Source organism: Chelon labrosus, assembly GCF_963514085.1.
Source record: "Chelon labrosus genome assembly, chromosome: 5".
Taxonomy (NCBI): Eukaryota; Metazoa; Chordata; class Actinopteri; order Mugiliformes; family Mugilidae; genus Chelon; species Chelon labrosus.
Window position 1 is genome coordinate 8,320,975 of NC_140341.1, and position 26,161 is coordinate 8,347,135.

The 26,161-nt window shown below is 44.4% G+C and overlaps 1 protein-coding gene across 3 annotated transcripts in view; it reads left to right on the forward strand.

Moving 5' to 3' along the window:
* sema5ba (sema domain, seven thrombospondin repeats (type 1 and type 1-like), transmembrane domain (TM) and short cytoplasmic domain, (semaphorin) 5Ba) overlaps positions 1–26,161 on the forward strand; it is a 188,045-nt gene that overhangs the window by 89,206 nt on the left and 72,678 nt on the right. For all 3 annotated transcript variants that reach the window (XM_084545217.1, XM_084545218.1, XM_084545219.1), the window contains 2 exons: positions 2,764–2,863; positions 3,347–3,392. In XM_084545217.1, coding sequence (XP_084401343.1) covers positions 2,764–2,863; positions 3,347–3,392 — 146 coding nt within the window. The remainder of the gene's footprint in view (positions 1–2,763; positions 2,864–3,346; positions 3,393–26,161) is intronic.

Consider the following 26,161-nt stretch of genomic DNA (forward strand, 5'->3'; position numbering starts at 1 on the left):
CCAGGACGGACGGTCCCGCTCTCCCCCTCGCACCGGCCTTGTATGGTTCCTGCGCCCCGCTCTGCACGTCAAAGACGGACAAATCCGCGCTCGGACGCGAGGAACGGACACAATCCATGTGCATATATGTAGTTTAAATATTTATAGTGGGGGTAAGAGATGGCCTCTTGAAGGATTTGCGTTGGATTAGAATAGCACGGGGACGCTCGATGATTTATTGCGTGATTATCGGAGACTTAAGCCCGTGTCTGCAGAAGTGCTTTTCAGTCTGTTATTAATTTTTAAAGGCGTTACATATTTGCTCTCGGTGCTTTTGGAAGTTTCACCTCACTGCTGTGTCATGTCTGACAGATGTTAAATATGTTAAAAACTCTCTGGCTCCGTTTTTTTTCAGGGCAGAACTCGTGGTTTGGGGCTTTTCCTTGGGTTTTGTTTGACAGTCAGCGTAAATAAAATAAATAGGGTCTTTATTTCCCACCTAAAGATGACCTAAAAAAACCCCAAAAAACTCACGACTACAAGGTTTATTTGTGTAATTTTGGTCTTGCAATTAAGGTCACACTTCCAAGATTACTGCAGAGGTCTAAAATGAGTATATGTGCTACTGGGTCAGGGGAAATTAAGTTGGAACGCGGCATGAGGGAAAGATACACTTTCTGCATAGCAAAGCTTTTACCCTTTTAGGAGGAATATCCCTTTTGGAGCGCAAGGGTTTAATCCAGGTGCTGCATCTTCTTCCCAAAGTCCAAAGACGTGCATGCTAGGTTACTTGGTTATTTTAAACTGGCCATCGATGTGCATTTGAGTGTGACTGGTCATTTGTCTCTCTGTGTTAGCCCTCTTGCCCAATGTCAGCTGGGACAGGCTCCAGACTCTACAACCCTCTACTGAATAAACATTTATAGATAATGGAAGGACAGATTCCTTGGAATGACACAGCGGCGGCCCAAAACCATTAAACATCTGATCTTTACTTGAAGATCTGAGACTAATAAAGTGTAGCATATACACCGATTAGGCGTAACATTATAACCACCTTCCTAATATTGTGTAGGTCTCCCTTGTGCCTCCAAAACAGTTGTGACTCGTCAGAGAATGGGCACGGGCCTTCTGAGGGTGTCCTGTGGAGTTACGTTAGTGGGGGCCTTTGGGTCCTATGGGTTAAGGGGAGGGGCCTCTGTGGATCATCCCACAGATACTTGATCAGTTTGGGATCTAGTGAATTCTTTGGAGGCCAGGTCAACACCTTGCGCTGTTCTTCATGTTTTTGTGCCTGTGTCAGGCTGCATCCTGCTGGGGATGGCTGCTGCCATCAAGGAGTGTCATTGCTATGGGGTGGGGGTGCCTGGTCTGGTCTAGGTGGGTGCTACATGTCTAAGTAACATCTACATGAATAAATGCCAGGTCCAAATGTTTCCCAGTAGAACACTGATTTGTCACAAGATGGTCAGTGTTATTTACTTCTCCTGTCAGTGGTTATAATGTTGTGGCTGATCGGTGTAAGCTTTAGAGAGTTTAAGCAAGCTCTCCAAACCTTGGCACGTTTGAGGACGATCTGCACCATTTGAACCAAGCTCATAAAACTACAAGTAAGGTAGCTCTCATCCTCATCCACATACTGGGACTGACTGTCAATATTGGCATCAGTACGTCTGTGTGTCTCTCTCCTCCGTGTGTGTGTCGTGTCTGCGTCTTAAACGAAGAGCGCCGCGCTGCAGCCTTCTGTCTCGTTATCGCTCACGTCTCGAGTTATGTTTCCAGATGACAGAGCCATATGGGCCCCATCAATCAAAAATCCATCCCTTTGCTCGACGAGGAGCCGTTTCACCGTTGACTGTGACTTTGATGCAGCCTCACATCCGTAGCCTCCGGCTTTTTACGAGCTACCTTAATGTTTGAAGAAAGTTTAAGGCTTTAAATATTTGATGACTAATTCCCTTTATCAGCAGCCACTTCAACATTTATTTATTTTTTACCTTGTGCTCGTGCAATAGTATAAAAACTTAGGAGCATTGTGCAAAGGCTCGGCGGAAATAACCAAAATGTATTTAATGCAGCTCTTCACGCTGGTTAAAGCAATCTCCGTTGCCGCTAACCGCTGCGATACTGTGTACAGCATGGGAAATATGGCAAATCCCTTTATGCTGTGCAAACCTTCCGTGTGGCTAAATCCGTTTAAAGGTCTTTGCATTTTCGGGGTCGCACGGAGATCGAAGCGAAAATGCTCTTTTCCCGCAGTTTCGCTGTGACATTAAAAGCCCCCAGCGGACGGGCCCCTCTGCTCCGCTGCTTTGAAACTTTGATTTGTAAATGCCAGTCTCAAACAGCGCCCGAATTCCGGCCCCCGTGCACCACGCCGAGCTGCGTTTGTCCGAGTGTCAGGTTGCATCAGGATTGTCGTATCTGATGTGGCCCGCGGGAGCTTTGTCCCTCTCTGCGGGAGGCGCCTTCGCACGTCACCGAAGACGGTTGCTCTTTTTACCACCTTGCCTGCGACCGATGGAAGTTTTTATCTGCCTTTCTTTTAAATAAACCAGAAACTGTTTAGTGTAGAAGTTCCCGGGTTCAGGAAAAAGCTGCAACCGGCAAATGATATTTAATAAATGACACTGATTTTCCCTTTGATCGTCTAATTATTGCCACATACCCACATGGCTGCTCTTCCCACCACACAGAGCCTTGTCTGTAAATGTCACTGCCTTTTATCTCATGACATGATTTAGCTTCTGCTAACCCCTCTCTCTTTTTCTCTCTTTGTCTCAGCGCTCAGCCCGTGGATTTCCACATTCTCCCACCCTGGCGTGAGAGACTACTCCCAGCTCACCCTTGACCTGACTAGGAATGAGCTTATTGTGGGTGCCAGGTAAGAAACTATAAATCCACTCAGCTTTTCACCCCGCAGGGCACATTACTGAGAACTTGATACCCTTTTTGACCCGCCTGTACAGTGGGATTTTATTTTTATTTTTTCCCGGATAATGACGCTCCTGAAGTGCTCTGCAGAGGCCTCACGGGACCATGATAAGCTTTGACTTTGGCTAGAGGGATGAGTTTGGAAGAAATACGTCATCCCGCAATATTGTGTGCAGCGTGATTCTGTGTTCCCATGCTATGATTTACTCCTGAGCTCACTCGTCTGCCTGGTGTTAACCCGTTTAGAAGCCTGCACAAGCACGTACAAACCTGGTGCATAAAACTCTGATAGAGAGTTACAGCACGGCCTTTAATGTTCTCTGTGTTCAGCTGACAACAGCTCTTTTCTGGTAATTTATTTTCATTGTTGAACAAATTTTTCTGGAAGGGGGCCAGTCACTCACATCTGTTTTCCTCTCTCTCCCTAATCCAGGAACTACCTTTTCAGGCTGGACCTCAGCAACATGTCGGTGGTACAGGTAGGCGCACTCATCTCCCTCGAGAACCTCTCTCATTATTTGGACATTTTTGTTGTCGCATTTGCTTTAGCATTTGTACATCGACAGCCCTTTGAATAATTCAGATGATGCAGGTAATTCCTTGGGAAAAAATGCTGGAATCTGTTTTTTCTGAACATCCTCTCCTCGGCCGTATCGAGCGGTTCCGCGGGAATCTGTGCTCGTGTCGAGGTTGCTCTGCTCCGTGGTGTTCGCCGCCCGCGGTCACGTTCAGTCATTTTGGCAGAAGCCTCTGTCTCTGAAAGTCCGGTTTCGATTGGATTGTTGATGTTGCTCTTGCATATTTCATGTATTAAGGTGTCTTTGCTTTTGCCTGAAAACCTGTTGACCTACTTGTTATGCATTATTATGTTAATGTTACTGCATTATTAAGTTTATTTGACCTAAAGCTTGGTTTATACTCCCGTAGGGGTTCTACACAGATCCTATGCTGTAGTAGGCTAAGCTGGTGTAAGAATTTAAATTGTGCACTGGTGTGTAATTATCAGGCATAACATTATGACCACCTTCCTAATATTATGCAGATCTCCGTGTGCCTCCAAAACAGTTGTGACTCATGAGAGAATGGACATGGGCCTTCTGAGGGTGTCCTGTGGAGTCTGGGAGCAGGATGTTGTTAGTGGGGGGGCTTTGGGTCCTATAGGTTGAGGGATCATCCCATAGATACTTGATCAGTTTGGGATCTAGTGAATTTGGAGGCCATGTCAACACCTTGTGCTGTTCTTTGTGTTTTTGTGCCTGTGTCAGGCTGCATCCTGCTGGGGATGGCTGCTGCCATCAAGGAGTGATATTGCTATGGGGTGGGGGTGTCTGGTCTGGTCTAGGTGGGTGCTACATGTCTAAGTAACATCCACATGAATGAATGCCAGGTCCAAACGTTTCCCAGCAGAACATTGAATTATCAAAAGATGGTCAATGTTATTTACTTCTCCTGTTGGTGGTTTTAATGTTGTGGCTGATCGGTGTATGTACAGAGTTTCTCCTTGTACTTCAGACTATCATGACTTGAAATGAGTGACCAGTGTGAAAGTTAAATGTTAAATGCTGGCAAAACTTGTGCATGGGATGTACATTTCAGGGTACGACATAAGCTAAGCCGTACTTATGACATAACTCTGACCCAGAACCATAAATCTGGTTTAACCTTGGTACCAAAAGCACATGATCTTCTAGCTATAAATTGTAATCAAATTTAAAAGTTGACCTAGATTACTGTAATAACAATGTAAAGTCACAGTTTAGCATTTTAGCTTAAGCATTCAGCTACTGTAACAATAACACTAGTAGTGTCATACTGACAAGGAGCAGGGCTGTTTCTTCAGGGTGTAGCATGCATGTGAGTGTAAGGGTAGGTTCGGGTTTGGGACAGGGTCTGAATGCATTCAGGAGGAAGGATCATAAAACATTGATGAGTGCCATCTTGTGCGTGTCTGTCCCTCCATCTGGTTTAGAAAAGAGCAACAGATCTCATTCAGTCAGATGTTGTGTAACACATCTTACCGACTTCCGGTGGAACATCATCTGATTAGACGCTTCGGGGGAACGTTTCATCACAGAAATCTAATGGAAAGAGTTACATGAGCCTCAGGCAGAGCTCTCCAGAGATACTTACTGCTTTGATTAACTTTTAACAGTTTTCTGACACTACAAAGACTTTTTTCCTTAGTTAATGAGACAAACTTTGGGAGCAACAAAGCAGCGGGCTGTCAGTCCCATCCTCTTGGTCCTTTCATCAGACTCCCAGAATTTGCCAAAAGCTTTTTTTTGCCAACAACTGTCAACTGGGTTCTATAGCTTAATAACATCAGTAAAAAATGTATTAGTTTATTCGTCAGCAGGAGCACAACCAAAGAAATAATTCAATATAATCATATAAACATGACGCTATCAAAAAACAACTTTTTAAAATGGAATTCGGTCTTTTGAAATTTAAAATATAAAAAAGTTTCTGTATGTGCTTCTTGGATTTTGAGAAGCTTGTTGGCTAATTTCATCTGCATTCCTGCAGCCGGTTCTCCCCGCTGTGGTGCTCACATCAACCCCCTCATGGGGCGAGAAAACGTATTTAGTAACTTCAGCACACATTTTAAATTGCGTCCCCGTGGTTTTTCGCCCAGCTAGAAAGCTAAGATCAAGGCAGCGCTCTCAGGTCAAATCAGGATCCAATGTGGTCTGGAAGGTCCACCTCTGCATGAAAGCTAAGTGTAACTGCTTTATAGTCCCAGGAAGAAGTCTAAGGTCTAATGTTGTCTAATGTGATAATGTTGACAAGTGTCTGAATCAGCACTTATGTTCTAATGGTCTAAGTACATGTTTACATTTTTTTACCAGCTAATGGTAAGGAACCATATATGGTAACTTCACTGACCTTGACTTTCATTCATCTTCTGTAACCGCTTCTCCTGTGAAGGGTCGCGGGTTAGGGTTAGGGTTAGAGCCTATCCCAGCTGGACAGGTCTCCAGTCTATCACAGGGCTAACACAGAGAGACAGACAACCATTCACACTCACACCTACGGCCAATTTAGAATCACCAATTAACCTAATGAGCATGTCTTTGGACGGTGGGAGGAAGCTGGAGTACCCGGAGAGAACCCACGCAGACACAGGGAGAACATGCAAACTCCAAACAGAAAGGCCCAGTCGGAACTGGATTAGTACCCAGAACCTTCTTGCTGTGAGGCATCAGTGCTAACCACCACCTTGATGCCCTACAACAGAGGTGTCAAACCCATTTGAGTTCAGAGGCCACATACACTTTAATTTGATCTCAATTGGGCCGGACCAGTAGCATAACAACCTGTAAATAAGGACAACTCCAGATTTTGACCTTTGTTTTAACCCATTATGAAAATTAATAATCTGAAATTTGCTAAGCAAAGTAAGAGCAATTTTGGCACGCTGCTGCTGTTTAGTTCTTGGTCTCTGTGTTGTGTCATGTCCGCAACTCTGACTAAAACAGCACAGCCCTTAGTTGTTAATAAGGAATAGGAGCCAGATTTATTGAGAATCCGCCGTTAATGTCTTCTATGTAGTTTTGCGAATTCAACCCACGGCCCGGTTTTGGCCCCCGCGCCATATGTTTGACACCCCTTTCCAACAGTAGCACTCTAGGGTTGAAATTTTGAATTTCCAAGTGTTTCTGATGGTATTTATGTCTGGTTTACCACGACAAAGTCTTTTCTATTCTTCTTGAACTAAAAAAGTAAAGGCGCAAGGGATACGGTTAAAACAATAAGTAGGAGAGCAGCGTTAAAGTCTGCACGAATATATTTTTTCTTTATTATTCTCCGTGTCGCGTGGGATGTAATTAAATTCAAAGGTCGCGTCGAGAGCACATGTGCTCTTCTTCTGTGTGCGTTCCCGTCGACCCCGTTAGCTCCGGGGTTGCCGCACAGTTGCATCACACGTCACGAATTGACAAACCCCCGATTCTCCGTGGGACTGCGTCGTGTGAACCGGTGTATCACTGTCACCGAGTGAAAGAACAAGCAGGCTTGGCACGAAGCAGATAGAGCGCACAGGTTCCACGCTTCAAAATGGCTCGAGGATATCTTCTTCTTTTTGTATTTTTTCTTAGTTTGTGAGGGATTTCCACTGCTGCAAGGCAAATTTAATTACATGTTCTGATTCTGTTAAAGTTAATGCAATTTCTGTTCATGCAGTTTGCAAGTGAAGTCAACGGGGTTGTTAAATATATCAACGAACTTTAAAAAAACGGGTCACCCGGAGAAAAGCAGCGTAACGGCTGCAAGTCTCGGATTGAACCCAGTGTTGCTGTTGGATCGTCGCAGTGGGTTTTTGCATGTTGTGGACCATTAACTACAAATGGTGTGTACTTTTGTACATTTTTTAAAGCATACCTCGTTTTATTAGACGGATCTTTCCAACCTTTCATCTGATGCCAATGAAATGTCTCAACATAGGAAATTTTCTCTCCATCAGGAACATTAGTTCATTCATTCATTCATCTTCTGTCTTCTGGAGGGTCGCGGGGGTGCTGGAGCCTATCCCAGCTGTCATTGGGCGAGAGGTGGGGTAAAGCTGGACAGGTCTCCAGTCTATCTCAGGGCTAACACAGAGAGACAGACAACCATTCACACTCACACCTACGGCCAATTTAGAATCACCAATGAACCTGACCAGCATGTCTTTGGACGGTGGGAGGAAGCTGGAGTACCCGGAGAGAACCCACGCAGACACAGGGAGAACATGCAAACTCCACACAGAAAGGCCCCAGTCGGCCTGGATTCGACCTTCTTGCTGTGAGGCATCAGTGCTAACCACCACGCCACAGGAACATCAGTGTGTCTGTTAATTAAAACAACTTTTGATGCCAATATTGCATTAAAGGAAGCTCTGAGTATTAGCTGCTCAAAAACACGCAAGCTGCGTTGAACAGTGACAAAACAGGAGTCAAACAGAACTATGGAGCGTTACAGTTCAAAATTTGACCTAGAAAACATCTAATAGCTTAGTTTCTGCACTCGTGCATAACTGTCTGTTTCAATAGCCGCCCTCATCTCCATTATCATATGACAATAGCTGCACAATTCCCGACGCTGCAGCGGTGACGGTGTAAACAAACAAAGGCAGAAATCAGTCCAAAAATACTCAGTCCGTTCACGAGAATAGTTTCGCGGGCACAAAACGCACAGTGCCTCCTTGTCCTTCCATAATTGCGGCAATTATTTTTATCCACAGAAGAATTACATTTGCAGCATCACTTTTGTTATTATTCCGAGGACAACGAGTCGCACTATCCCGCCCCACGTTCCCGCGCGGGATCAAAGCGCGTCACCAGACTCGACTTTGTCTGACAAAGTCGCCTTTCACGGCGGCCGCGACTGAGTGGCATGATGTGTACAGCTGCCACCCGTGTGTCACCGCCGATATCAATGCGCCCTTTGTCTGCGCGTCCTGGTTGTCTCGTTTCTGGAAGAGAGAAGTTGACTTATGAGGGTTTCCATTTGTTTTCGCCCCGTTTGTGTTGTTCTTGCAGCTCCGCGAAGCTGTTGTTCTTTTTTTTTTCCTCCTGGTAAAAGACAAAAACAAACGCGTCTGCCATCTTAACATCGTTACGATATGCAGGAAGCAAACGCATCTACAGTGCACATGCAAATGAACATAAATTAACTTAATTTGCCTTTCTCAGACACACGCCTGCACGCACACACACACTTGTCCTCAGCTTATTGTGAACCATAGGGCTAAATGAGGCAGATCCTTCACCGCTCTGGCCGACGCGGAGGTGTCTTTGTGATGCCAAGGCTGAAATCAATGAGAACATTATACAAACTGCCCGGTGAAGCATAGAGGAGGGTCTGCTACCCCGGCGCTCATTTGCCAGCAAATGAAAGCTGTCCAAAAAGACAGAGGAGGGCGGCTTCCTAAAATACTCGCTTTCTTTTGTTGTGTAACCGAGTATGAAAAAAAAAAAAAAAAAAGCAAGTCTCCCACTTGCCGGTCCGAGCATCAGATTCACACTGGGTCTGTTTCTCTCTGACTGAATGTGAGTTTGGTTGTGTGCACTCGCTCACTGCAGAGAGACAGCACAAACATTCAAAGGATTCATGTCAAAGCCACACTGCATGGTTCATGTGCTGTGACATTAAAGTTCTACGTCTCACTGTCCTCTTTTCAGCTTCTTTGTGTTTTTATCTTTTCGCAGTCTTCGGGACTCTACAAGCATCGTCTATAAGTTTAATACGTCGGCTCAGCAGCCCTGAGATTGTTATGCAGACTTTGTGGTCCTTCCTTCACTAAGCTCGGTGCATACTGTGTATGTGTGTGTGTGTGTGTGTGTGTATATATATATATATATATATATAGGACAGGACTGAGCGACGGTTTAATGTCAGCGATTTCAGTCATCAGTGAGAGGGACTCATTTAAAAAAGCTGCTGATTCGGTCGCTGATGATTCAGTACACTCACTTCAGCTGGAGAAGCTTGATTAGGATTTGTTTAGTAATGTAATGAATATCTGAACCCCACTACACTGCAAAAAATGTGTGCAGTAAGTCAACAAGCTATCGTATCATTCCTAAATGAGCAATCCTCAATAATACAGACAACAAATGTCAGTTTGAAACTCTCTCTCAACACTCAGTTAACCCCTTTAACTCCTCTGCATGCACCTGCTTCCGAAATTCTGCCATCATCACATTTGTAGATTAATAGCAAGCTACACCGATCAGGCATAACATCATGACCACCTTCCTAATATTGAGTAGGTCTCCCTTGTTGCCGGCAAAACAGTTGTGACTCATCAGAGAATAGACATGCCCCTTCAGAGGGTGTCCTGTGGTGTCTGGCAACAGGATGTTGTTAGTGGGGGGCCTTTGAGGGGAGGGGCCTCTGTGGATCATCCCACAGATACTTGATCAGTTTGGGATCTAGTGAATCTGGAGGCCAGGTCAACACCTTGTGCTGTTTTTCATGTTTTTGTGTCTGTGTCCGGCTGCATCCTGCTGGGGATGGCTGCTGCCATCAAGGAGTGTCATTGCTATGGGGTGGGGGTGTCTGGTCTGGTCTAGGTGGGTGCTACATGTCTAAGTAACATCCACATGAATGAATGCCAGGTCCAAACATTTCCCAGCAGAACACTGAATTGTCAAAAGATGGTCAATGTTAATTACTTATTTTGACGGCCGTCGGAGTGAATAAAAGTAACTGCAGCAACTTTACTCAGAATCCAAGCCGAGCTGTAGAAATGGAGACAGCCCCGCGGGACTCAAGGCATGACCGGCTTTACCTTAAAATAAAGCCTCGTCCGTTGAGAACAGGTGAAAGTCATACTGACGCTGTTAAGGGGTAACTTGGTGATTGATTGAAAAGCAAACCGAGGAGGGTGGCCCGCTCGAGAGTCTAATCACAATGCTGCATTCAGGACCGGCTGACCTGGGCTTTCCAAATGTAACCGCACACGGTCACCATCCCTCCCCCCAGGTTAGCGCTGGCTTTCCTCTTTAGTGCCGGGGCCGATTACGGATTGTATATGTGATGGTGTGTGTAGTTTGTTTGTCAGCAAATGGGCACTCCATGACAGCACCAAATTAGAAAGCCAGCCCCGCTGCTTCCCACCTGAAGCCAAGGCTGAATGCAAGCACAAGAGGATGGATTGGACACAGTTTCTCATGGTTTATATATATATATATATATATATATATGAGAGAATGTGTGTGTTTGGAGGGAGACAAGTGTGCAGTGCCACCTTTGCAGTCTTTCAGTGGCAGAGGATTTTAAAGATGGACCATGCCAGAGGCGGGAGGACTGCTGAGGTGCTGATGCCAGGTCTTTTAAAGGCTCAGCTCGGGCCGTTCTGTTCCGGCACCTGGGAGAACACCTGCTACGGCCATTACTGAGCAGGCAAGCGTAGAAGAATGAATGTGTAGGCAATCGGAGGAGAAAGAGAGCGAGAGGGTGGGGGGGGGGAGAGGAGGCAAGGCAAGACGGCGAGGGCAGACGGGGATAAAGAGGTAGGCAGGGGCCGGGGAATGAAAGACAGCAAAGATAACAGAAGGAAAAGGAATGAGCGCTAGAAGCCGAGGCCGAGAGAACGACTCTAGAAGACCACACGTACTGAGCGGAGATGAAGACGAATTACAAAGAGAACAGGAGTGAATATGAGAGGGGGCGTGAGGGAGGTGACAAGCTTTCACTGTGCTCCAGCTCAGCGTTTTCTCCCGGCGCTGCTTGCTCTATAAGTGTCTCTGTGTCTCTGCGGAGTCGTGCGAAATTGTTTCCTCAGTGTGCAGCAGCTGCAGGTGCAGGACATGTCCGTGGGGAGCTTTCAGAGCCATCAGAGATGATTTCTCTCTCGCAGACAACGCCTCCCCGTTGTTGTGCTTTTGTGGAGGGAGAGCGGACCTTCGACAAATTTCAGTGAATGGAGAAGCAATAGCAGCACGTCCCTGCTGTAAGATAAAAGAAAGATCATTTGACAGCTGCAGGGAAGCGCCCGAGCAAAGCATCTTCAGAATCAATGGCACGCACTCCGTAAACCCTTGACGTCTTAAATAAGATTCATGTTCAAATACAGTGCATGCATCACTTTCTAAATGCGAGAGCCGTCCACCAAGACTGCAGCTAGACTCTTATTAATCAATGAGGATTGATTTCATGCACAAGGCACGGGCCAGTTTTGCTAACAACAAGCAGTAAAAACTAACACCAGAAACTCCAGGGATTCAGCCAAAAGGCTATCTTCCACAGCAAGCGTTCTGACATGTCAAACACGCGCGCAATGAGCGAATAAATAAATAGTTATGGCCCTTTTTTTATTTAGTGTAGCACAACCATTCCATCCAGTGAGCCAGGTCCGTGCACCATGCCACGGACCTGGCTCACTGGAAGGAGGCGTCACCACAGTCAGTTACCCCTGGTGTGTACCCTGCTTGGACATCTTGGACAAAGGTTTAACCCCCTTTTAAAACCAAATGTGTCCCCAGCGGCATGTTTGAGCATTTTGAATTACCGTAATCACGTCACGGTTTGAGCTATCTGGAAAAATTCCAGCGGTTTCTGAAAGCTGATAGGTTGCACTTTACGGCCAATGTGGCGTCATTGGAAGATTATTAGACTCTTATAACATGCTGTAAATTGTAAATAACTGCCAGATATTGAAAGTTCCAGGTATTCTGGACAAATGAGCAAGAGCGCTTACTCTCAGGAGCTTTTTATAGTTAAAAAAAAAAAAAAAAGGTGTTAAAGGGATAAATTGGCTAATATATGTAGAAGTGTCTAGCAGTGATGTGGTAACAAGAGAACTTCAAATGTTGGAATCTATGTAGAAAGAATTGTTCCATACTTAAATCCCAGCAAAAATATTTTTTGTAGGTTAAATGTCAATGTTCTGTAACTGCTTGTCCTGTGAAGCGTTGCAGGGTAGCCGGAGTACCCAGAGAGTACCCAGACAGACACAGATGGAACATGCAGACTCCACACAGAAAGGTCCCAGTCGGCCATAATGGATTTGAACCCTGAACCTTCTTGCTGTGAGGCATCAGTGCTGACCACCACTCCACTGTACCGCCGAAAGGAAACCAAATAAAATATCTTTATTTCATAAGGAATTACTGCAAATGGAACTTCAGTGGTCGAAGTCAGCCTGTAAATAAAGCTTTATTTTAATCTGCGTAATTTAAATGTATGTAACACAACAGATTGCCAGCCACTGCCATCCATGAATTAATTACCTTTCTAAGGTTTATAGATTGAACGATTTGGTTGCTGCAGTCACAAATTGCCTTCTCTTCTCGTGTCGCCGTGTTCAGACTGACGACTAATGAAGCTTGAACCCGAAACCTTTTTTTTTTTTCTTCATTATACATTAATATTGGAACATTGAAGTCAATAACAACATTCAAACAAAAACACACCCGGCACCATGTGCTCTCAGCTCTCATGTGTTTTACCGTTAGAGTATACCATGCTGTACAATAAAGTAATACTGCATACTGTGCCGCACGTAAAAAAACAAACACTCCATCACCCACCCAGCGAGCTCACAGTGGGACTGCTGGGGCGTCCCACCGAGGCAGAGCTCAGACTCTTGAATGTCAGATTCTGCGGCACATTCTTAGAGTCTGATGTCTCTGTTCTCCACCCTCCTTCCTTCTTCTATTTTCTTTTTTCTTTTTTTAACTCTTCTCCTTGTCTTTTTTTTTTTTTGTGGGATGTAGTGCTCGTATTAGTGCTGGGCCTGATTGCAATCCTCCCACATGCACTGTCCAAGCAGCACCCACTGACAGAGCTCTCTCTCTGTGTCTCAGATGTGCTGGTCGGCCTGATATCCGCCGCAATCAGAACAGCGGGGGGAAAGGTGGTGGGAGGAATGTGTGTGTGTGTGTGTGTGTGGTGGGGGGTAAAGCCGAGGAGTGGGAGAGTGGTAAAACGAGCGGCGGTATGGAAGAGCTCGAGTGTCTGATGGGTCGTAGAGGACGAGAACAGCTCCGTCCGTGTCGCCCGTCTTTGTGCTGGGATGCAGATGTGCTGCCGTGAGCGGCTGCAGAAAAGAAACAACAGCAACTTTTTTGATTGGGCAAACTTTTTCGTGTCTGACGCCGCGGTGCGCGCTCACGGGTCTCAATCTTCCTTTCACCTCCTTCCCGTTTCCTCAGCCTCCTTTTGTAGTTTCAGAGTAATGGAAAATAACACAAGCGGAGCCATGTTTAGATGGCTCTTTCTTTCTTCCACTTTTCCAGGGTGCTAACAGCAGATAGGATATTGATTTGTCTCCCGCTAACATTTTTGTACAAGACCACAGTGTTGCAGAGCGGCGCTGAATACCCTCGCCTTTGGATGGATTGCTTTCTTATTTTATTTTATTTTTCTTTCTCCCCAGCAGTTAGCGTTGCCCTTGTCGGTTTTCGTCTGTAGTTTCGGGAAGAAATGTTTTCACACGCCGCTGCTCCGAGCCTCCACCTCACACGCAGATTCTCTTTGCTTTTGCATTTTTATTTCCACGTGCACTTAGAGATTAAAGGTCACGGCATCAAAGGCTCCAGCATTAGCCTTTTTCTGAGAGGACGGCAAAGAATTTATCTCCCGGTATCAACCAGCTCAGTTGGTGCGAGGGCCGCAGATGTACGGATCTGTCTTTTTTTTGCGGCGCTTAAGTACCAGCACTGATAGAGACGGAGGACACGTGGTAGGAAAATAAGGAGGGAGTGTGAGAGGGAGGAAGGAGGAGAAAAATGCGAAGGAGGTAAGCTGCAGGTATAAATGTTCCGGAGTGAAAAGAAAGTATTCTGCCCTTTGCCGACGTAATTTAGAAATGGAATTTAGGCATTTCACGCTCCGAGCAGGTAACTAAAAGCACAGCAAGGTCTGGAAATTGAAAACAGAATGAGAGCTGCCGAAAATAATAAATCTAAAGAAAATAATAAATCTGACAATAAGTCTTAATATCAAACGCTTAAATCACCTCCTGCAAATCTTAAAGATGGTCCTGAACATTTTGTGCCTCGAGACAGCAGCTGTCGACGGGTTGAATTCACAGCAGCTGAATGGATTGACGCCAACATGGCAGAACTTTAACAATTCAAAAACAAAAATCTAATCACTGCAAGTGGTTTCATTTTGCCTTTTCTCTTGAATTTTCTTTTAGAAACAACTAGTTGATAGACATAGCTGTCCCAGTTACATGACTTAAACTGACGCAATATGTCTGTGAAGGCTCTCAGTCATCCAGGTCATGGTATATCCGAACTGAAGAAGCTACTCGGATGAGTGGTGAAACGTCTTCTCAGAAAACTCTACAAGTCCAGTTGCCTTTTTTGAACCTTTGTTAGATAAACTGATGCAGATATGCTTTATTTTTTAGAGTCTAACTTGATACTGCAGATGGTTTGTTACAAAGAAACATCTGCAAAGGAAACAGTTTGGAAAAGGTCAGGTACTCTCAAAAAAAATTAATTAAAATACTTGACAAGTGATTGGATGAACCATCTGCCTATCAGCGTCTACCATGGGCGAACTTCACTGCACAGCTGTACAACGAAAACTGGTTAATGTTAACCCTGTCATAGGTCAGTTAGACGAATGGGTTGAGGTATCCATAGCTGATCTGTAGTTTGAGTTTTTATATTAACTGAAAATATATCCAGCCTTGAAGTTAGGTTGCATTTTTCAATTAGCTGGAAGTTAGGTGGAAACAGCCACTGCTGGTTTGACGTCAGTGTCAAACCTGAAACTCACCAGTGGTTCCTGGAAGCTGCCTCACTGGATGTTGATTTATCAAACCACTTGGGGATTGGCAATCGCAAATCCACAGCATGACGCACCACAAGATGGATTCCTCATGCGATCTTGGGATCTTGCCAGAACCCGGCTGTCTCTCAGGGTTCCACGAGTTATCTAATGATAGATAATAGAACAATATGCACACAGCAACATTAAATAACCAAAGGAGCGATGATTAATGCAACATCATTACAAAATACGCTGATCAGGCATTACATTATGACCACCTTCCTAATATTGTGTAGGTCTCCCTTGTGCCTCCAAAACAGTTGTGACTCATCAGAGAATAATGGACATGGGCCTTCTGAGGGTGTCCTGTGATGTGGGCCTTTGGGTCCTATGGGTTGAGGGGAGGGGCCTCTGTGGATCATCCCACAGATACGTGATCAGTTTGGGATCTAGTGAATTTGGAGGCCAGGTCAACTTCTTGTGCTGTTCTTCATGTTTATTTGAGTTGTACCTAAACCGTGTGTCTGGCTGCATCCTGCTGAGGATGGCTGCTGCCATCAAGGAGTGTCATTGCTATGGGGTGGGGGTGCCTGGTCTGGTCTAGGTGGGTGCTACATGTCTAAGTAACATCCACATGAATGAATGCCAGGTCCAAAAGTTTCCCAGCAGAACATTGAACTGTCACAAGATGGTCAATGTTATTTAATTCTCCTGTCCGTGGTTTTAATGTTGTGGCTGATCGGTGTATGATGTTCAGTCACATTGAACAAAAGCATACACGTGAGAGAAAACAAAAGACAAGCCCCTCAAAAAATAACAGACATAGATGAATTATTCAGAATCAGCTCATTTAGAAGAAAGGTGCCGGTAGAAACTGACCTCACATTAAGCAAATAATTGAATTTGAGCGGATTGTTAATAGCTGCAATAAAAAGCATTTTAATGACAGCAAACAGGACTAAAAAACAATTTGTTTGTTCTCTCCTTTGCAATGCCTGCGGGTGTAGAGGGGTGTCGAAGTGATAGGAGGACGAGGAGAGAGGTCTTTGTCAGTCCATCAGATAATCCCTGCATAGATAAGCCATGGAGGTGGAATGTAAACACCATATTACTGTCTGGAACTCCTCCTCGTATCTGTCTCCATCCGTCCACCTGCAGCTGTACCCACCGCTCCAGTATCCCCGCACATTTTCTCTATCGCTTCTTCTGCCATTGCACCGCTCTTGAAATCCCTCCTACTGAAAATAAATAAATAAATAAATAAAAAAAATCACCTCTCTCTGTGACATTTCTCCTCAGCAGAACATTATATTTGCTCCTGATGTGGAACTGCTGCCTGAATTCCTATCAGGTTAATGCCCCCATTGAATTTTTCTCTGCGAGCCCATTCATTAGGTTGCTCCGCTGGTTTCCCATTGTACGGAACAATCTGGTCGTGCATCAGTATGCAGGCCGTTCCCCCCAAAACAGTATTGTACATACTTACTCGTGCTACCTCCTATAATGGATGCACATGCCATGGCAAAGCCGCCCATTCATCCGGACAGATGTCTCGCGCCGCTGTAGAACCCGAGATTTTTTGCAGAGGACTGGAAAAACACGCAGACCGGAGGAAAGGAGTCCAGCTTGACTTCGGATTTTTCTCTGATCTCGTAGGCGTGCTGCTGTTGAGCTGCACCGTTCCGTGTGGCAAAGCACAGTCAAATTTCTCGGTGATTGGTTTGGTATGGAATTAGAACGCTGCCATAAATCGTGCGCGCGCAATGAGACTCGCGCGAGCGCAAATCAAACATCCGCGCGCGCAATGAGTCTCGCGCGAGCGCAAATCAAACATCCGCGCGCGCATTTTTGCCCCCCGAGCGCTTTTCCAAGCACTCGCGAGCTATTTTGTAGCTCGCGCGCGCGCAGAGTCCGCTCGCAAAACTTTCCCCTGCTCGCTCGCGAAACTCTCCTCTCCTCGCGCGGAAAACTGTCCCCTGCTCGCGCGCGAGTTATTTCTTTTAGTGGGCGTTTTTGTCAGTGAGGGGGACGGGCCTGGGGGCATGCCAATCACCATTGTATCCCCGAATATAATTGGTTGAGCGTATTGGCCAGTTAAACAGCAGGGTACGGCAACGCTACTAGGACAAACGGGACAAACCACACTTATTCACACTCCAGAACAGAAGGTGGCGGTAATGCACCAAAAAGCTGGTTGCCGAACCGCCATTCAGGTAACGTCAAAGACAGTACCCTGCAAACATTTCATCAACCTTGACGGTAGGTCTAAGGGGCGACCTCTAGCGTGAAACGAGTTTAAAATAGGTCTAGGTCGCGCTTCGACCACAAACCAACTTGATGAAAAAAATAAATGTAGGTCTAGGTTGCACCTCGACCACAAACCAACTAGAAGAAAAAATTAAATTATACAACCAATCGGGTGAGAGCCCTTCTAGCCAATCAGAGGCGGAAAGGGCGGGACCTTCTACTCCAAACCTGGCAGCGGAACGACTGCAGAGAAGCAAGTACGGCACGTACCGAACAGTTTTTTCGGTAAGTTCGTTGACATAAAACATTAGAGACGGTTTATATGTGTTCATTATCATAGACTGTAGGTTCATATTGCAACTTTCTGTGTTTTAAAAAGTGTCATTGACCGACCGTGCGTTATGTGTTTAACTGTCGAGTGGATTTCAAGCTAGCTGCTCACTCGGCTAACATGAAACAGGGCTCTTCAGTGTGCTTTCTGTCTAATATTCTGATATTTTTGGACTATTGGAGTTTAGAAATCCAGACATAAATCAGTGAAGCACTTATACAGACGAGCTGACATGGAGGTGTCCAGAAAATGCATTTTTTTCCCCAAGATAATTTGAAAATGTTAATTTATCTTCATTAAAAAACAAACAAACAAAAAAAACAATAGTAGCCTAATCTATTGATTAGCTGTTAAAATGTTAATATTCAGTGGATTGTGAACATAAAAATTTGACTCCCAATGCAATGCCTAATTGTCTGCTTTGTTAATCAACAATGCTTCTTCTGTTTAAGATCATGTAATGTTTTTATTTTATCATTATCTGGGACTTTTTGGCCTATGTAAATATAACCAAAAAGCAATTTATGTCTGTTTCATGACTTAACATTCATGTGATGTATGTAGTATGTACGTAGGTGAATTAGATGGTAAAACGGTGTATAATTTTCCAAGATGTGTTTAAGAATTGTTAAGTAATATACTTCAAATGTTTTTCCAGCTTCACATGACAGAGTGAGGATCTCCACTCCAGGTGAAGGAGCCATTGATAGGAGGGAGAGGGGTCCAGAGGAGATCGTGATCGCCTACAAAGTGTTTTTCAACTGTGTTGGTGTTTTTATGTTTATTGCACATACAGCTAAAAATAAAGAGACCACTGCTGCGATTAAATTGGGATTATTCCACTAATGTTGATTTCTAAACTCCTCCTAAGTTTGAAAAGTAGTGTTGTGTTCTAAAATGAATATGAACCTGTTTTCTTTGCATTATACAACGTCTGAAAACACCAGAATTGTTTTGTCATTTTGACCTGTTGCCATTTTCTGCAAATACATGTTCTAAATGATAATATTTTTATTTCCAATTTGGGAGAAATTTTGTCAGTAGGTTATAGAATGAAACAAAACTGTTCATTTTACTCAAACACATAGCTATGAATAGTAAAACCAGAGGAACTGATCATTTTGAAGTGGTGTCTTAACTTTTTCCAGAGCTGTATGTGTAAGAATCATGTTGGTCTCATTAGTTTTTAGTTTTTCAAGTGTTCTGATTGTTTGTGTAATAAAACTTTAAAGAAATTGCACTTTTGTGTTGTCAAACTTATAATTTCCCCCCAAAGGTAGGTTCTGTTAATACATTGTATTTATATAAATGTGTTTATTTATAGCAAAAAATATTTTTAATATCATTTATTATTCATTAAATGTATTATCTATATGTAAACACTAATTGTTACAGTTAATCAGTCAGTTTGAACAGATAACATTTCGACGTTGAACAAACGTTAAAACGACGTCGAGACCTAGACGCAGCCAGGGGCTTTAAAAGTAATGCTGAAATGCAGGTTGAAAAGACGTCAGATCGCAACGTCAACATCTTCTCCACCTGCATTTGTCAACCTCTTTTTAACTCCACTTCACTGCAGAAACAACATCTAAAACTCGACACATTCAGCTGTAAATATATATCAGAATATTTACTGGATCGTTTTTAGAAGGTGAATAATGCGCGCTTAGAAGACATCTGTGTTACAACGGGACGTTGTTTATGACCGTTAAAAAGACGTCGAGGTTGCAACGCGACGTCGTTTCAATTTGCCTTTCAGCATTACTTTTAGACCTCCTGGCGACGTGTACGTTTAGACGTTGTTTCAACGTTTATTAGACGTCGAAATGTTTGCAGGGTTGTGTCTCTTAAAAAGAGTGTCCATGGGCATCTTTGCCTTAATAAGATTTTAATAAGAAATAGCCTACTATATTTTGACACACATCTGCATCTGGACCATACGTCTATATACTGCTCTCATATCGAGAGTTGCTGACGCCTATATAAACTACAGGCCTTCTATCTTTTTTATTTATTTTTAGGATTTTTTAACATTACGTTTATAATTTTCAGGGAGAAAGAAGAAGTCTAAATCGAGAATATGAACAAAACAGTTTTACCAAAATAAAAAATGTCGTTGTGCAACAGAATCCAAGTTACAAAAAATGATCAGCATTTTATCAGATTAATGTCGACGATGGAGGGAAGGAAAGACAGCACTCAGTCAAACATACTGAAGTTCATTGCTCTGTGTGACATTTTGCAAACTTTCAAGTCAAGACACCAAATCACAATACATGTCATTCAGGCATTCGGGGCTGTGTGGTTTGTCCCGTTTGTCCTAGTAGTGTTGCCGTACCCTGCTGTTCAACTGGCCAATACGCTCAACCAATTATATTCGGGGATACAATGGTGATTGGCATGCCCCCAGGCCCGTCCCCCTCACTGACAAAAACGCCCACTAAAAGAAATAACTCGCGCGCGAGCAGGGGACAGTTTTCCGCGCGAGGAGAGGAGAGTTTCGCGAGCGAGCAGGGGAAAGTTTTGCGAGCGGACTCTGCGCGCGCGCGAGCTACAAAATAGCTCGCGTGTGCTTGGAAAAGCGCTCGGGGGGCAAAAATGCGCGCGCGGATGTTTGATTTGCGCTCGCGCGAGTCTCATTGCGCGCGCGGATGTTTGATTTGCGCTCGCGCGAGTCTCATTGCGCGCGCACGATTTATGGCAGCGTTCTAATTCCATAGGTTTGCCCTTTTGGTAAAAAGCGCAGGGGATAAGGGATTGTGGAAAATAACAAGTGTGCTCTGAGTATGTGTGTGTGCTTGTGGTTTTTCTATAGTCTATTTATTCGGGGTTAAAATACTAGATTTAGGATTACTGATAGGAATTCAGTTACGATGGTTAGGGTAAAGAGTGGTTTATACCTCTGCAGGACATAGACGGCGTAACCTATGTACGTTCCCTACGCCGGTGCGAGTCATTTATACTTGTGCGCCCATCAGTCTGGCTAATGCTGCATTCCAGAAAGCTGGGATGTCGGATTTATCCCACTTGGGAGTGTAGCAGATGCGACCTCAAAGCGTTCCAGGAGAACAAAGTTGAACATAAACAACAAACATGGCCGACTGCGATAAGATGATTTGTTTCCGAAGTTAATGACAATCGAAATTGAGTTCTCCCAAATTGTTTTTCACCAGCAATAGGTAATATACTTCTCTCTGTGCTGAAAGCTAACGATGGTAGACGCTCAACAAACGTTCGTTCACTTCATCTTCAACTTTATGCAGAGAGATTAAAGCGACACATCTTCACGCAAAAGTCACGTTGTGTAATAGGACGATATCTAGTATGACCAAAAAAAAAACTAGATAAATGCATTTTGTAGATTTTGTAAATTATGTTTTAACGTTCACGGTGTGCACGTCTGTGGCCTCCACCATTGTTCTGTGACGTCAGGCTGCTACATCTCGTGAAGTCGGGGTAGACTGATTTTCCCCGACTTCACAAGTAGGACCGCCGACTTCAAGCGGCATTCCAGAGCACTTTTCCTAGTCGGAAATTTCCGACCTCCCAGTTTTCTGGAATGTAGCATTACTCTGTAAAAAACGCCTCCCAAACACTAGTTGGTGCTGTGTCTTTTTTTGCCAGTTGGGTAAATTTTTGTTTCTACTTCCTACTTTACTTTCAACAGTAGGCGCGTTCGACTTCATGCAGATCTGAGCAGATCTGACTTGACGTGATGCATGCTGGGTAGAACAAGTTCATTTTAACCAATCATATTCGAGATCTATGAGCATGACAACCCAGCATGCATCACGTCAAGTCAGATCTGCACAGATCTGCATGAAGTCGAACACGCCTAATGGCGACTGAAACTTTCGCTGAAATTTTACCAGAATTTCGGGTCATACAAATGTTTGTACCTCCGAACCTCCTCAGGTAACCTTTTCTCGATGTGTTCCATCGTTACTGATCCAAAACAATCAGAGTCTGGCTTTGGTTTATTAATGAAAAATAATGGTAAGATATGGGGTTAGCCAGTGAGTTGGGATGTTTTGAGGTTAGTATCCTTTATATCAGTGGTAGCCATACAAACGTGTGTGTGTCTAGAAATAAGAAAAAAATACTTCTTTGTATTCCTTTTTAGTGTAAATGCCATCATCTGCGATGCCAAGTTGGATCTTATTTCCTTTTCAGTTCTCTCCAAAGACTTACTTTGCTTTTTGAGGTCACCTCTGTTTTTTTGTTTCCTTATTTATCAAGTGTTATTTTTTTCCCCTTAGTTTTCTTGCTGAGAAATGTCAAAAGTTCTGAAGCAACAGTGGACCCCTGCGCGTTCGGGGGCCTGGGATTTGTCCTTGACGTGGTATTTGTGTTTGCGGTTGTTTGAGCTGAGCATGCGGTCTCCGGCTCCCACAGCCAGCTGATGATGAGCAAACCCCCCCCGGGTGGCCGTCCTGCTGTGCGACATGATGGTCTATCTCTTCGGGCGCTGGCTGACAGTAGCATTCGAGCAAAACTGCACCGCGGCGAGCCGTGTTTGTAACTTTAAGAAAATCAGAGGTGAAAGTAATAAGATGGATTTCTGTGCCTTCCTCCCACTGAGTCTTCTCCATATAATGTGACTCACCATTGTTTTATGTACAGTAAACAAATGTGTTTGTGGTTTAGTTGTGCAGAATGTGTGCAATTATTTACTGGAGTTAATGCACAAACTTGTGTCCCTTGTTGCCTCAGATAAATGATGATACTTTTAATGGAACTGGTGAGAATGTGAGTTTATTATTTTAATCTGCTGCCCAGAATATGGTGTAAATAGAACTTGAGCAGGTAGTCAATTAAAAGAAAGCTATTGTTATAATGCTACACAACTGCAGCGTCTCAGTCTCAGCTGTGAGAATTTGCAGTTTAGTTTATTCTACGACTTAGACTTGCAGTAATACAGTTGCTCTTACAAAACCTGGACTCGATCATTAATGCAAGTCTTTTCTTTTTGTGCATGTGTAAGGTCTGTACAAAGTAACAAAGTCTAAGGTTCTTGCCAAATGTTAGCAAGCTAGCAATCAGGTGACTTAATGTAGAACATAATTCATTCATTTTCTATAACCGCTTGTCCTCTGGAGGGTTGCGGGGCGGCTGGAGCCTATCCCAGTCATTGTCATTGGGTGAGAGGTGGGGTACACCCTGGACAGGTCTCCAGTATATCTCAGGGGCTAACACAGAGAGACAGACAACCATTCATTCTCACACCTACGGCCAATTTAGAATCACCAGTGAACCTAATGAGCATGTCTTTGGATGGTGGGAGGAAGCTGGAGTACCCGGAGAGAACCCGCGCAGACACAGGGAGAACATGCAAACTCCACACAGAAAGGAACCAGTCGGCCTGGATTTGAACGCGAACCCTTCTTGCTGTGAGGCATCAGTGCTAACCAACACACCACTGTGCCTCCCAAGTTACCATCCACCTCCGCCATTTATGAAAAATATAAACTGCAAAAGCGTAAAAAAGAAATTACTACTTGTGAGGTGATGAATTCGACAGGATGGGTATTATTAGCACACAAACACATGGTATGCTCTAATTGGTTGACCATAAACTACAGAGTGGACCAGCTGACCAATCAGACCAAACTGGAGATTCAAGTATGTCAGACACAGCTGCAGCAATGTACTTCATCAGAGAAATGTGTTTCCGTATAGCTGGGAACAAAGCGCCAGGTGACTGAGTTGTGCACTCAGACCTATGGACGGTTTAGCTTAGCGCCCAAACAGCACAGCTGTCTCTAGGCTTCTGTGAGAAGCAGAAAGAGCTTTTTGAATGAAAATTAGCGCTATGCCAGGCTATTATATAGGGGGAGGGTCTGATATAGATCATAGACCTCAGTTGTGCTAATCAGAGAACCGGGGTTATAGTAGTAACCTTAAGTTTTCTGCACAGTAAAGTGTGTAAATCTGTTCTAATATGCGCCAAAATAACATTATGAACCTGTAAATGAGCATGACATAGCCACTTTAATATACTTTACTGTTTTTCAGTGTCAGAATAAATCTGGATTCTAACTGATTAAAACCCAACGTGCCGTTCAGGAGAGAATTCTAACCTCCTGAATCTGATGGTGAATAATATAATATGAAGTGCACTCATGTGTCACCTGACTCCGAAGGGGAAAGTACATTAACGTCGGTCTTAAAAGGGATGTATACATACACATATGTTGCTATCCGGTCTTAATGGCTTAAAAGCAGCAACGTTGCTGAGCGGTTTAGATGATAAAAGCAGCGGGTTCGTCGAGGGACCATTTACGGCTGGGGAGAACAGCTGGTTTGACCGTTTGCTGCTGTTTGGGCCCGGCATTCATCATTCCCCCCGCAGCTGATCAAGGTCAAGAGATCGGAGCTGAGTCAACAGGTCATCTGTCATGTCTTGTGTAAACTCCCTCATCAACAGAGATGCCTGGGAACATCCCATTATAGCACAAGACAAATAAATGCATCTGTTGTTGTAGGTGTTTTTGTTGGATGCTTAAATCCCTTCGAGACGGGAGGAGCTGACATTTGGTTATGCTGGAGACACGCTGACCTTTTCTCATGCAGGTAGCATTAGTCTGAAGTGGTGCACGCTCCTTATATGTGATTTTCCACCTACAGTACATTATGCACACTGAGCTGCGGTCCTTACAGCGCTCAAGGACGGAGCGGCTTCACATAGAGAGAAGCAGGGGATCGAAATGAATGAAAGGTCACGGGATGGGCACTAAGCCGACCCCCGCGAGATATTCATATCCATGTTCCGTTCGCAGTATCAAGCTCTTCTCTCACCCCGCGTTTGATGAGTCGCGGCTGATTTCATTCACACTCTTCATTAATTTCTGTGCCGCAACTTGGCCGGAGATTTAATTATTGATGTGGCCTTTGTCGGAATGGTGGGATAATCTGCGAGCCGCAGAGCTGAGGGCGAAAGTGGGCTACTTGTCACACCGTAATGTGCTGCGGTCTGGGCCAGCTGGCCGGGAAGGAAAGGCGATTTTTAATAGGACGCGGGACGTGTTTATCAACGGTACCTGCGAGTTATTTTCATATGGATTTATGTTTCCACAGCGGAGTATAAAGCTGTTGTGACTGTTTGCGGTTTATTTAAGTATTAAATATGTCAAATAAATCTTCTCTTTTACATAAAAATAAGAACATAATGACACCCTGTTTGTGAACGCTATGTTATCGTCTGTGTTTATCTGCACTACACCTGCATCTTTCTCTGTGTGGGTGCAACGCGGTACAGTAAGTGTTTGAGGAAGACGAGGAATAATCCACTGTGCTGGTTGGCCGGTCATGGAGAGACTGTCTGCTTTCACCTGCCAGCCTCCCTAATGTGGAATTACAGTGAGTGGGAGGCGGCAGCAGCAGCAGCAGCAGCAGCAGCAGAAACAGCAGCAGCATGGTGAGTGGGCAACCACATACAGGCTGTTAGCACACACACCGAACCAAACAATGCACTCACCTCAGCGCTTTAGCATCACAGGAGGAGAAAACCGCTTCCTCTTCCAGTAGCAATTACTCGAAAGATCATTTTTGCTGTAAAATACCCACTACTGCGACAACTAAACAGCTATGTTATATTTTAATTATATTAATAAACATAATTCATAGAGGCAATGTTCTATATAGCTTCTACATTTTAATACTTTGCTCTGGGATATATCGGGCACTTCATTAGAGATAGTACGTCCACTTGATAATTTAAGGCTGGTAATTGGAACTGGGATTTTTTTCCTTCAGTATGAAACCCTAACACTGCTCTTTATGTGAACAGTATAAATAAATGGATTAAATGCAGAAAATTAATTTCCCTATACACCAATCAGCCACAACATTATGACCAGGAGAAGTACATAACATCAACCATCTTGTGCCGATACGATTCGTGTGGATGTTAGTTAGACATGTAGCACCCACCGAGACCAGACCGGGCACCCCCACCCCATAGCAATGACACTCCTTGATGGCAGCAGTCATCCCCAGCAGGATGCAGCCACGTTTTAGGACCAACTAAAAAAAAAAAAAACATGAAGAACAGCACAAGGAGTTGACTTGGCCTCCAAATTCACTAGATCCCAAACTGATCAAGTATCTGTGGGATGATCCAAAGAAGCCCCTCCCCTCAAAGCCCCCCCCCCCCACTAACAACATCCTGTTGCCAGACACCACAGGACACCCTCAGAAGGCCCATGTCCATTCTCTGACGAGTCACAACTGTTTTGGAGGCACAAGGGAGACCTACACAATATTAGGAAGGTGGTCATAATGTTATGCCTGATCAGTGTTTGTGTGCATACTTGGCGAATGAAGCTGATCTTCCTTGAAACATCCAGATCCTCGTTGTCATTCCCCACCTGTCCAGCAGATGCCCTCAGTCTCTCCCACCCTTTGTCAGTCACCTGAGTCCGTTCCTCTCATTTAGCCTCAGCTTATATCTCC